The 12,881-nt window shown below is 37.7% G+C and overlaps 1 protein-coding gene across 2 annotated transcripts in view; it reads left to right on the forward strand.

Moving 5' to 3' along the window:
- tti1 (TELO2 interacting protein 1) overlaps nucleotides 1-12,881 on the forward strand; it is a 34,289-nt gene that overhangs the window by 5,364 nt on the left and 16,044 nt on the right. For both annotated transcript variants that reach the window (XM_039736085.1, XM_039736086.1), the window contains exon 2: nucleotides 2,804-5,087. In XM_039736085.1, the coding sequence (XP_039592019.1) occupies nucleotides 2,822-5,087 (2,266 nt within the window). In that variant the 5' untranslated portion in view covers nucleotides 2,804-2,821. The remainder of the gene's footprint in view (nucleotides 1-2,803; nucleotides 5,088-12,881) is intronic.

A 12,881-nucleotide genomic window follows, 5' to 3' on the forward strand; every position in this document is an offset into this window, starting at 1 on the left:
TTTATTTTATGTTTTTGAAATTATAGAAAATGCTTAAATTTAGAGCAGAATTTCATTAGGGAAATGCACATATATCATGTTTGTGAAGAAATAACCTTAAAAATTACCAAACATATCTTTGAAGGGAGCACAAGTTCATAGGTGAATGAAGAAGTCTTAAAACTTCTCGATTGTGTCCACTTTGAAGCAGCAAAGGTTTTGATTTAAGAAAACATGTCTTCCATGTTTATAAGGCATCCTTATGATAACAACAGGAAATTTAGAAATAATTTTTGTGTTTATACTCTTGTAAGTAATTTTCTTGAGGTAGAAATACATTTCCAGATCTCAAGATTCCTCAAAGCCTCTGTTGTTAGTAGAGTTATGATAACCCAAAAGCCATCAGCTCAAAGCTACATTGTGTTTATAAACGTACTTTTGCTTATGCAATTCTGTTTCTGCGGAGGATATGTTCTGCCATGGCTTGTAACAATAGACATATGCTGCTTTAAAAATGTAATACAGAATAGGCACAGCTAAAGTGGCTCAAGTGCGTGTGTGTCTTAGTGTGTCCCCCCTGCGATGGACTGGTCCAGTCTGTTAAGTTTTCTAGAAATGAAAAGCCATGACTGCCACTTGTTACAAATTCTTTCCGTGTTAAGATTGAAGGTTAGCCTGTTATCAGTGATGGTCCCTAGATATTTGTAGTGCTCCAACTTGTCCACAGACTCCCTTTTAATTATTGTTGATAGAGTTGAAGGAGTGGAACATCTAAGATCTAAAACCATATCTTTTGTCTTAGAGATACTTAGCTGTAAAAAGGAACAATCACACCATTGAATAATCTCATCAACAACTGATCCATGGCTGTCTACCTTATCATGTATAAGACTCGCAGTGACAGAGTCGTCTGCAGATTTCAGGATTACGTCTGCCCTTGCATATATTCCATCAGCCATTTGTATAGAAAATAAACAAAAGAGGTGTTGTACAGCTGCCTTGTGGTGTCCTGATAGATCAACAATCAATCAATCAACATTTATTTATATAGCACATATTCATACAAAAAAATGTAGCTCAAAGTGCTTTACAAAATGAATAGAAAAATAGAAGACACAATAAAAGATAAACATAAGTCAACATTAATTAACATAGAATAAGAGTAAGGTCAGATGGCCAGGGTGGACAGAAAAACAAAAAAACTCCAAAGGCTGGAGAAAAAATAAAATCTGTAGGGGTTCCAGACCAAGAGACCGCCCAGTCCCCTCTGGGCAATCTACCTAACATAAGTCAAACAGTCCTCTTTGTATTTAGGGTTTTCATGGAAGGACCTGATGATGATGGTCACATAGACTTCTGGCTTTCAGTCCATCAATGTTGGTGCATCAGGATGCTTTGAGTAGGTGGTGGTGGCGGGCCCACCACCAAAGTAACCGGAAAAAGAAACAGAAGAGAGAGTAGGGGTCAGTATGGGTTTTGGAGCCACTGTGAATAATTCCTATGAAGAATTGAACATAAAGAGACATAGATGTATTAAGGCAGCCATTAAAAGAGCCATTAATGCTGTTAAAATTCCAGAATCCACCCCACCAAAGTAGGGTCCAAACAGAATTGATTAATTAGTTTGTCAGCTAAAATGTTGTACTGGATTGTAGTAAATCTGTCAAGGATTCTATACACAGCAATTTTGCATTTATTTATTTATTTGGTCTTTCCAAGTGCTCATTCAATAAATTCAGAATTCTTGCGGTGGCATCCTCCACCCACTATAGCTTCCTGACTCCAATGGCAGAAGTGTTTGAGCTCCATCCATCCATCCATCCATCCATTTGCCAACCCGCTGAATCCAACCACTGGGTCACGGGGGTCTGCTGGAGCCAGTCCCAGCCAACACAGGGCACAAGGCAGGAACCAATCCTGGGCAGGGTGCCAACCCACCACAGGACACACACAAACACACCCACACACCAAGCACACACTAGGGCTAATGTAGAATCGCCAATCCACCTAACCTGCGTGTTTGAGCTCTCAGTATACTTTTCGGAGACCAGACATTTACGTGTAACAAAAAGAAAAATCATCTTGGAGACAGGATGACCACATCATACCTAGATTACTGGCTTTATAAAATCAATAAAGAAGCTAGCTGGAGAGAACAAAAGAGAGAAAAGTTGTGCCAAGAATCATCTGACATTGTTGCTGACTCTTCAAGAATTTCAAGAAAGTCTTAACTGTTTAGCAGTATAGTGTTTATTGGCACATTTTATTTTACTTTTGGACTTATTTGAATAATATTTAAAGATTAAAAAGCCTACTTTCCTGCCTGCATGTTTCACTATATTATGCCACCAAGGGATGATAACCAAATTCCCTTCTCAGCTAGGTCAGTCAGAGTGACGGAGTGGGCACACTTTTAAGAGGAAGGCCATAGTGACAATCTTACCTCAGTGAAGTCTGAAGGAGCTATTGACAGAAAGTAGTGGACCATAGTCCTGGGTGCAAGTGCATGGCAACTGTCAACTGTATATATCACTATAGGTTGGTTAAATGTACGAACGGGCGAACGAACGAGAATAGCAGTAGAGTTTTCATAACACTGTGGGTCCACATTAAAGGGAATCTACACATTTAAAAAGGGGTTTATATTTTAAGGAGAGTTGTCCCCTAAAGCCTTTACAAAATAAAACGCATATCAAGCAAAAATTAATTGAAAGTCATGGCAGCCTTTTTTAGGGAATTTGTTGTTTTCGTGAGAAACATTGACAGTTGCTGTTGTGAATAGAGGGACAATCCGGTTATTTATTTATTTTTTTTCTTTTCCCAGGCTGAAACCTGAAAGATCATGGCTGTGATCGACAACCCAAGTGAAGCATTCAACACCCTGCGTCCCGTATGTGTAAAACTAACCCAAGAGCAGACACTGCAAAATGTTGAGAAGCTGCACTCACAGCTGCAACAAATAAGTGACTCCGTTTTACAGCAACTACTGGAGTATGTTCTTTTTCCTCTGCGTTTCACCCTCAAATCTCCTGGTCAAAAGAAGGACCGTCTGATCTGTGCTGTGGTAAAATGCATCCGTCATATTTTATCCGTCACATGTGTTCAAAAGTGGGATCTGTTAAACGACCTGTTTAATGAGCTTTGTGTTCTTCTGTGTTCCCCTTCAAACCCTGGAAATGTAGCACCTACATCAGAAGAGTTGAAGACGGCCGTGGTCGAGGGCCTGTGTGCGTTGTTGCATGCAGCCTATGGAGATATTAAGTTCTGTTTGTATGAGCCAAGCATGCTGGCCAATTTAGGATTTGCAATTTCTTTGTTACTTAAACTTGCTGAGCATGAAAAATCAAGGGCTGTTAAAAAAGTATCCCTGCAGTGCCTTCTGTGTTTAACTTTGCAATGTCATTGCTGCAGAGAAACCGTCTCATTAACTGAGGAAGAGACGAGGAGATTAGGAAACACTTTTGCTTCCTTCTTGCCAGGAATTTCTCTAGCTCTTTGTAAAATTATAAATGGAGACATTAAGCAGGGCAATGCAGTAATTGTAACTGCCATGAAAGTCTTTTACAGAGCCACTGGTCTAGTAATGGCTGATACACAGCATTCGGATGTTAATGTTAAAGAGGATGTACCTACAGAGCGTGGGAGAAATGGAGAACTTGTAATAAAAAGGACTAAAGACTGGCTCAAAGACACAGCCAGCAAATTAACTATTCTTTTAAGAAGGGTAATAAACTGTTGCTCCCGTCATCCGCACTGGAAGGTTCGAATTGAGTTAATTGAGCTATCCAATTACCTTTTAATCAATTGTCATGGCTCATTGGCAGAATCTGTTGGTATACTCTTAGAAGCTTTAGTTGGCCTTGTGAGTGATGAGAGCAATCAAATCAAGGAAAGATGTGAAGAAGTATTAAAAAGAATAGCCGAAGGTAACCTGTTTTGTGAAAATCGAGAATTTTTGGATATACTATCAGAAAATCTTCATTCTCTTACTACCCGTTTGCCTCGTCTAATGAGAACTACTGATGACATGGAAAAGCTGTCTAACCTGAACCTTCTACTTGGTTACTTGAGGCTGCTTGGTCCAAGGATTGTGAATGTGTTGAATTCTGCTGCCCACCTCTACTGCCTCTCTAAAGCACTGATGCAAGTCTTAGAAATGGATGTGTCTGATGTTAAGATAGTAGAAGAAAGGACCAGTCATGTTAATGGGGAGTCAGAGGTAACATTTGAGACACAAACACAAAAAAAATACTTCAAATACTTCACAAGCAATGTTATATTTGAGCGTATTCAGCAGATATGTAGAATACTGGGGTATTATGGTAACCTGTATTTATTAGTGGATCACTTTATGGATTTATATAGGAAATCGGTGGTGTACAGAAAACAAGCTGCCATGGTCATTAATGAATTAATTGCAGGAGCTGCTAAGATGAATGTAGATGTGCTACAGGAGCAACACAATTTGCTTCCCCAAGAAGACTTAAAAGCTTTGGTAACCTCTGTTACTGAGGAATACACATGCTCAGCAAACTGGCATATATCCACTTCCAGCCAAAGTCCAGGTGAAGAAAAAAATGAAAGGCAAAATCACCAAAGAATGCTCTGTATCTCTGAAACAGCACAAACATCAACTTCATTAAGTAGCTCAAGCATTCTCTCTATAAATAGTAATATCTGGCAGATTTGCATCCAGTTAGAAGGAATTGGATGCTTTGCTCTTGCAGTGGGATCACAGTTTAAATTGGTGTTAATTTCATCCTTATACCCCGTGTTGGAAAAGGTGGGAGATGAAATTTTACTAATCAGCCAATCGGCACTGGAAACCATGAAAACCATTTGTAAAGCATGTGGCTATCCTTCAGTTAAGGACCTCATTAATCAAAATTCAGATTATCTCATAAATGATATTTCTTTGAACTTGCAAAGGTTTACCCAACACCTTGACACACCCCGGGTTCTTGCTGCAATGATCAGAAACTCTGATGTGAGTCTTCTTCCTTTACTGAGTGACATTATTCAAGATGTGCTCCTGACTTTAGATCTGTCATATGATGAAAGAGCTCCCATATTCTGCATGGTTCTGCATTCTGTTGTTGGTGCATTAGGTAATGGTGTTTTCAGTTACCTATTTTAGCTCGGTAAAGTCAAAGCAGCATGAATGTACTTATTTTTAAGGTTTTTCTTTAGTCATAGTGATGCAACTGAGTAGGCAAATTTCCAGTAACAGACAGAAATGAAATACTGTACAACAATTAGAGACATTATAAAAATGTTTACATCACTTGAAAAACAAATTTCTTTTATTTATGTTTTTATTAAAACTACTTCTAGCAGTTTTGATAGTAGATTTAACCTAAAATGGGTACTTCATACATATTAAAAACTCTTTATTTTTGGAATTATTTCTGATATTCCTTATATAAGACATATGGCACTTGGGAGAGAGGTATTTTCTGGAGCAATTCATGTGGGTTTATAAAGCAGCTGTCTTACCTGATTTACTGAAATTTAGTTCTGAGGGTAGTGGTCGTCTGTCATCAGTTGAGATAATTACCAGCTTTTCCAACATACACTTATCAAGTCATAATTATTTATGGTGATGTTTAAATCTGCATTACAATGAATACACTTAAGGTGGATATACAATACTAGATTAAGTCAAAATATATCAAGTGCAGGTATTTTAGTATCATTTTTTATCTTGCACATTCAGACTATTTCAGTATATTTGTCTCTTTATTATAATAAAAAAATCCTGGGACGAGACATGACTTTTTCAGAGAGATACTTTCATGTCCCGCAAGATGAGACTTTGCGCCAAGAGACTTAACCACTCCCGGGGCTGAAAATAAAAGACAAAGTAGAACGTCGTAAAGAATTCAAGAACGTTGGCAGAGCAGGTTAGAGTTAATGAAAGTACTAAAATTCTAAAGTCTCAAAAAGATGATAGTGAAGATCGCATTAGCGCAAACAAATGGAAATTATTACTCAGTGAAATAATGGAACAGCGAAAAGAGACTAAATATATTGTTAGAGTCATGTATATCGTCTAATTCATGTTGCCATCAGGGGAAAAGTAGTGTTTCTTCTCAATGAAGAGGCTTATCCACGAGGAATAAAAGATTTGTTGGTTGGTGAAAGTGAAATCCACATACGCGAGTGGCAGAGACGTGAAGTGGCTGGCTAGCATAGCACAGGCTGGTGGGGTTGGCGAACGAAGTGAGCAGGGGACAAAGCTCCTTAGTTTTTCCTGAAAAATAAGCCCATAGTTTTTAAAATAGTTTTATTTAGACTATTGTCATTTGAACAGAGTACAGTGAAATTCTTAATTGCATGTGTTTATCAACATCACCACTCTGTGGCACCATTATTAGCGAGTATAACAGCTTTACCTCAAAACTTCTGTCTTGCATGCCTGAAAAATTTCAGAACAGTATCAGCATTACATTAAGTGATCTTTTAGGGGGAAAACAAGTGTAAATAAAGCTGCTAAATTACCTACATAGCTGTGGTGCTATGGTCTGTTAAATCTTTGCTCACTGTAAAACACCCGGGCTAAAACTTATTTAGGACACTTGTAAATATATGCACATATATTTATAAGTGGTGTAAATATATGCACGTATATTTACAATTGGATATATCCACATCAATCTTTACAGATGTCAATCATCCCACGGCCTTTCTTTTGATGGTGCTAAGTTCCAGAGTAAACGTGTATAAGAAGTGAACATACCAATGCCATTGTATGGCAAAGACGTAAAAGTTTGTAATCAAATTTGTGTCTAAGAACATATCAAGTGCCTATGATTCTTTTTACCAAAATATGAGCAAAATATCTTTTTGTAAATTCCATCAAACCATTTTCCAATCCCATTATCCAATTCAGGGTTGTACAGTTGTAATTATGCTTTTTACATCTGTGTAAGATTTTGTCTATAAGCATGTCTTTATCTGTTAGTAGTGTTGGCATTTTTACATGTAAATTATCAAAAAAAATACTGACTGAAATCCTTAGACACCATTGTGTTTTCATAGAGCCCATGTGGATAAAAATTTGGTGATTAGGATAAGAGTTTTTGGAGGCAAAAGATTGGTTTACCAATTTGGAAAAGTGTTATTGAGAGTGCAACCTTTAGAACCTTTTGTTGATCTGACACTATTGTATATCTGTCCAACTGGGACAAGGTACAAATTTTGACTGCCACTGCAAAAATTAACATTGAAAGTTATAGCTTTAGTCGTATTGCTTAAGAAAGGTAAGGATAAAACTTTAGAGAGGTTTTACTTGGTCAAATTATGACTTTATGATAAGTTTAATTTGTTAATTATTAATGCTGTCATTTTTAATAAAATAAACACCGTTTAAATTTATTCCATATCTATATATTCTACCACAAATGCAATTTCTGAATTGATCAGCTAATCTAGAAACAGAGTATCAGTCCTTGCCTTGAATATTAAAGACTTGTTTTTGCAAATTTGCCATTTATTAACAGGATCAGATGAAGTGCTCTGCAGTATGCCTGTTGGCTGTGTTTCAAAGCTACTAACATTTATTTGTTACTAGGTGTACCCCGTGCCTGTGCCCACATAGTAATGAAACAGGACAAACTTTAAAAATCAATAGACATTGGCACTATATCTGATCGTGTTCAGCTCTTACGGGAGAGCGTTCCCCGCGTTGGAGAAAAGCACATGGCCGTGAGGTCTCTGGCACTCGGCAGCTACCCTCTAAAACGCATGGAACTCTGATCTCTTTCTCTCAAAAATGTCAAATAATACTCCTTAATAATTTGTAGATGATAATGTCTGTTGAACAAACATGTATCACTAGCTAAGCGGATGCGAGGTGCACCCCCACACATGGTGAGACATAGACCAACTTGAACAGAGGCTGGCGTGTGGATGAGGAAGGCCCTGCCCCCTCCTGCTCTCGGCCCACAGCCACTCTCATGGATTTGCATAAATACATCAGTACCGCAACCAAACTATGGTACTTAGCGCGATGAGAGAAGTCGCCAAATCAACCGTAAAATTCAAGCAAATTATAGAAAACAACCAGATCAAAATCCGTTAAGTAATTCTCTCGTGAAAAGTGGGCAGACATACAGACAGAACGCGCTTGGACCACGAAATTTTTAAAACCACTTCTTAGCGAGCACCTATGGGCCAGGGGTAAACCTACATTCCATATTTGAAGTCCTCATAATTTGGGAGATTTCATGATGAGTGTGTCAGTGATATTTGGCTTATATATATAGATATAGATATAGATATAGATATATATATATAGAGAGAGAGAGAGAGAGAGAGAGAGAGAGGAGATATATATATAGATAGATGTAGATTAGTTCGTATTTATGCAAGTATAGCCAGCCCCAAGTATTAATTGTTGCTGGTAGCAGAAGTATTGGAATAGTCTTTTATTTCTTCAGTTTTGACTTATAAAGACCCTTCATTTACAAAAAACGAACTAGTGATTTTATTTTGGCAGCCTTGCTAAATATTGGGGTTCACATGTGCCATTTTCTTTTGAAATTAAAGTGGCAAGAACGTTCATGGTAGTCATCTTTTGTGAATTTTGTTATTATGGTGAATATCATGTGCAGGCAAAAGTTTTATTTGCTAGTTGTGGTATCCTCTTTGTATTCATGTTTTGCTATTTTAATTAATTGATACATTTTTTTGTCTTTCTAAAAGTATGCATAAAATTGAAAAATGTTGAGACACGTTTGAGCAAATTTATAGATTCCATTTTTTTTCTCTCACAATGAATGTATTTCCTATATGCCTAGAATGTATATGTTCATGCTGGATTGCCTAAAAATTACTGGATATGGCCAGTTTTTTTTTTCTTTGGAATATTGCAGTTTCCTCCTATGTGTGAAAAAGATGTCCATGTTAGGTTTATGAGTTACTCTAGATTGTCCCAATGTGAAGTGCATGTACTTTTGTGAGTAGGCCTCATGAAAGACTGGACCACTCCAGAGTTGTTCATGCCTTCCACCAAATGCTGTAGGCTGAGGCTCTACATTGACATAGCTATAGCAGACAAAAAGCGGGTACAGAAAATAAATGGCTAGATTTTCACATTGGAAGAGAAAAGTCAGAGTAGGACTTTATCAGCAGTGTTATGATTGTAGCCAAGATGAGACCTTTAGAGTTTAGAGCGCTCTGAAGAGAGGCTAAAAGTGGTGACAAAGAACCGTAAGATAAATCTGAGGAAGTCAAACAGAACAAAATGTCTCGTCCTGACTGAATGGCGCTATAAGTTGCAGCTCAGTTTTGGTCATTTTTCACTCTGTGAAATTGCCATTCATGAACAGCTAAACTTAAGCAGACACATGAGCTTATTTATACATGCCTGGGTTTCTTTGTGAACTGAGTATCGGTATACTAACGGAACAGGAGCTCATGCTGTGATTGATGGCACCCTGTAGCAATATACAGACCTTGAACAGAAATTATGAAGCATAAAGCAGAAAATAGGATCCTTTTAAGCATATAAAATTCTTGTTCTTCTGAGTCTTTTATGTTTTATTCATTTACTGTCTTTACATGTTTTCATACTTAGATGAAATGTGCTGTGGTTGAAGTTGCTGCTTCTGAGCTTGAAGAGGCTAAGATTGAATCCCTGTCTGTCTTTGTGGCATCTTCACATTCTTTTACTTTGTGGATTTTTCAAATACTTGGGTCGTCCCCATATATTAAAAAAATATGCAGTTTAGTTTGATTGATTAGTTTTAAGTGTGAACGAGTGTGTTCCTGTTTTGCATTCAGTCCTGCTAGGATAAGCTTTGGCAGTCTGCAACATTAAAGTAAACAAGTAAGGTTTTAAACAATTTATGGGTGGTTGAATTTTCCTATAGACAAGCATTGTATGTTATTGCTCAGCATGCAAAAAAAAAAAAAGAAGTTCCTAGTTAGACAGGCAAAAGGAAAATTTTTAGGCATTGCATTATTAAGTGTCACCTCATTAGTTCTCAGTTATGCTACTGCCTGTAGTGTTCCTCTTCAGCAAGATAACATCTTTTTTTAGTGTAAAAGAATAAAGCAAACATTGAACATTTGTGCCGTTATTAACAGAATTTTATTTTGCTGAAGTGTTGTCCAACTGTATCTTCTTTATTCATATGTATGTAGTGTGAACACAGCAAGAATTTCACCCCACAGCAATCTGTTCGGTATCAGAATATCTGCAATTGTGTTTTGCCCAACAATGTCAAAAATATGACCAGAGAAGGCAATTCTGAATGCAATGCAGGAAAATATTTTGTACTGGTTGCGCCAGTTAGGAACTCATTCAATTGAGGAAATATAATTTACAAATCAACTTGCATCAAGTCAAATGAATAGTACCAGTACCACCATTATATGTGTTTAATTAATACAGTAGAGGGTCAGCTCAAGTTAGACTGTTGGGAGACAAAGTCAGAGAGGCGAGATTGTGTTGAATTGGACAAGTGCAGAGGAGAGATGCTGGGTATAATGAGAGAAGGGTGCTAAGGATAGAGCTGTCAGACAAGAGGAAAAGAGGAAGGCCTAAGAGAAGGCTTATGGATGTGGTGAGAGAGGACATGCAGGTGATGACTGTAACAGATCAAGATGCAGAGGACAGAAAGATATGGAAAAAGATGATCCACTGTAGCAACCCCTAATAGGAGCAGCTAAAGAAAGAAGACAGACAACATGATGGAAGACTTGATTGCATTCGTATTACAATGACTAAATTGCAGTTATGAGGATGGATAGGATTAGAAATGAGGACATTAGAGGGTCAGCTCAAGTTAGACGGTTGGGAGACAAAGTCAGAAAGGTGAGATTGTGTTGGTTTGGACATGTGCAGAGGAGAGATGCTGGATATATTGGGAGAAGGATGCTAAAACCCGGCAAGAGAAAAAGAGGAAGACCCAAGAGAAGGTTTATGGATGTGGTGAGAGAGGACATGCAGATGATGGGTGTGACACAGCAAGATGATAAGGACAGGAAGATATGGAAGAAGATGATCTGCGGTGGCAACCCCTAACTGGAGCAGCTGAAAGAAGAAGAAGTAGAATCAATACAATCTGCCTTTGATTTGTTACATTGCAATTCTGCGACATTGTGCTGTGTAGGAAGTAGTTCTCTGTTGTAATCTTTTGTTTATGCACCCTGAGGCATATTTGCTTTGAATGAACAATGATGTTGGCTTTTTGTGTTGTAATCAAAAACTTTTTTTTTTCCAGAAACTGAATTTCTAAGCTTTATAGTAATTTAGTTATAGTTCTCCTGTACACAAAGTGTTATGATAGTTAAGGACTCACACATGCCATTTTGCTGCTGAACTTTCTGTAAACAGGGAGCAGACAGTCAAACTTAAAGAGAGAATGAAGGGAGGAATACTGCCTACTACTAAACTGAGAAAAGGGAATCTAAAGGAAGTGTCTTCTGTGTGAAGGAACAACATACTGTTTATTTATATAAAAAAAGCACATCTTTGACTGAAATTAAAAGAGAATGAGTCCAGATCTCTTCACTTTGTCCTGTAAATAAAACGGACACTCTTTATCTGAGTGTGGACAGAGAGTGAGCTTGTGTTTAGTACACATTTAGCTCACATTTTTAATTACAAAAAGAAGAGATATATAAGTTGTTTGCTATTGCTGCTTAATAAACAGTTGGCTTTTTAGCTTAAGAGCCTGCTGTGTTGACTTTATGTGCAAACATGTTACATGTTAGCCTTTTATCTTCTCGATAAAAATGAACATTTTATTAGATTTGTGGCTTGTAATTATGACAAGAATTTTTATTTATGGCATGTGTATTATGGATACATAATATTTTATTCACATTTTACTAGTTTAAAAGGTATGTTTTAAGGGGCTATGATTTTAGTATATCTATACTAATAAAAGGCAAAGCCCTCACTGACTGACTGACTCATCACTAATTCTCCAACTTCTTGTGTAGGTAGAAGGCTGAAATTTGGCAGGCTCATTCCGTGCAGCTTACTTACAAAAGTTAGGCAGGTTTCATTTCGAAATTCTACGCGTAACGGTAATAACTGGAACCTACTTACGTACATATATATGGCCTAGCCTGCAGCTCGGTCGCGTGTGAGGCGGAGTTGCGTCCCACATCATCACGCCTCCCACGTAATTGAGTGCCTGCCCATATAAGGGCGTCCATCAGCAGCAATCCAATAGACATGCTGCCGCTAAATATTGAAGGAATAGTGAAGGACTGTGCATAGACAAAGATGAGATGGTCAGGGATAGACTAGTGTTTGGCACAAAATCATCGAAAGTGCGAGAGAAACTTTTAAGTGCCGGGTCTGAGCTAACATTTAAATAAAGCCGTGGACATCGCAAGATAGCACAACCACAGCTGAGAACCTTCGATGCATGTACTCCGAATGGCTCACATGAACTGACTGTGAGCATGATGCGCAGAGAACAAGCAAGAGCTCCAAAGAGCACTGAACAAAAAACGCATTACACAATTGAGAAGGCAGCAAAAGAAAATGAAGGGTGTGACGCATACAAGCATATTCATAAGTGCAGCTACTGCAGAAACAAAGCACGGTGTAGACCTTAAGTTTAAATTAAGTTCATAGACACGTTGCCGCTGGCGTTTGTCATGCCTACAACGAATACGATATTCGCGAGATACAAGTTTAATGAGAAGACGCAGGGTATAAACGAGACTTTTGATCACTTTGTAACAGAGTTAAAATTGCTGTAAAAGCATGTATGTATGTATGTATGTAGTATATATATATATATATACTGCTCAAAAGAATTAAAGGAACACTTTTTAATCAGAGTATAGCATAAAGTCAATGAAACTTATGGGATATTAATCTGGTCAGTTAAGTAGCAGAGGGGGTTGTTAATCAGTTTCAGCTGCTGTGGTGT

Source organism: Polypterus senegalus, chromosome 14 (genome assembly GCF_016835505.1).
Source record: "Polypterus senegalus isolate Bchr_013 chromosome 14, ASM1683550v1, whole genome shotgun sequence".
In the NCBI taxonomy this organism is placed as follows: domain Eukaryota; kingdom Metazoa; phylum Chordata; class Cladistia; order Polypteriformes; family Polypteridae; genus Polypterus; species Polypterus senegalus.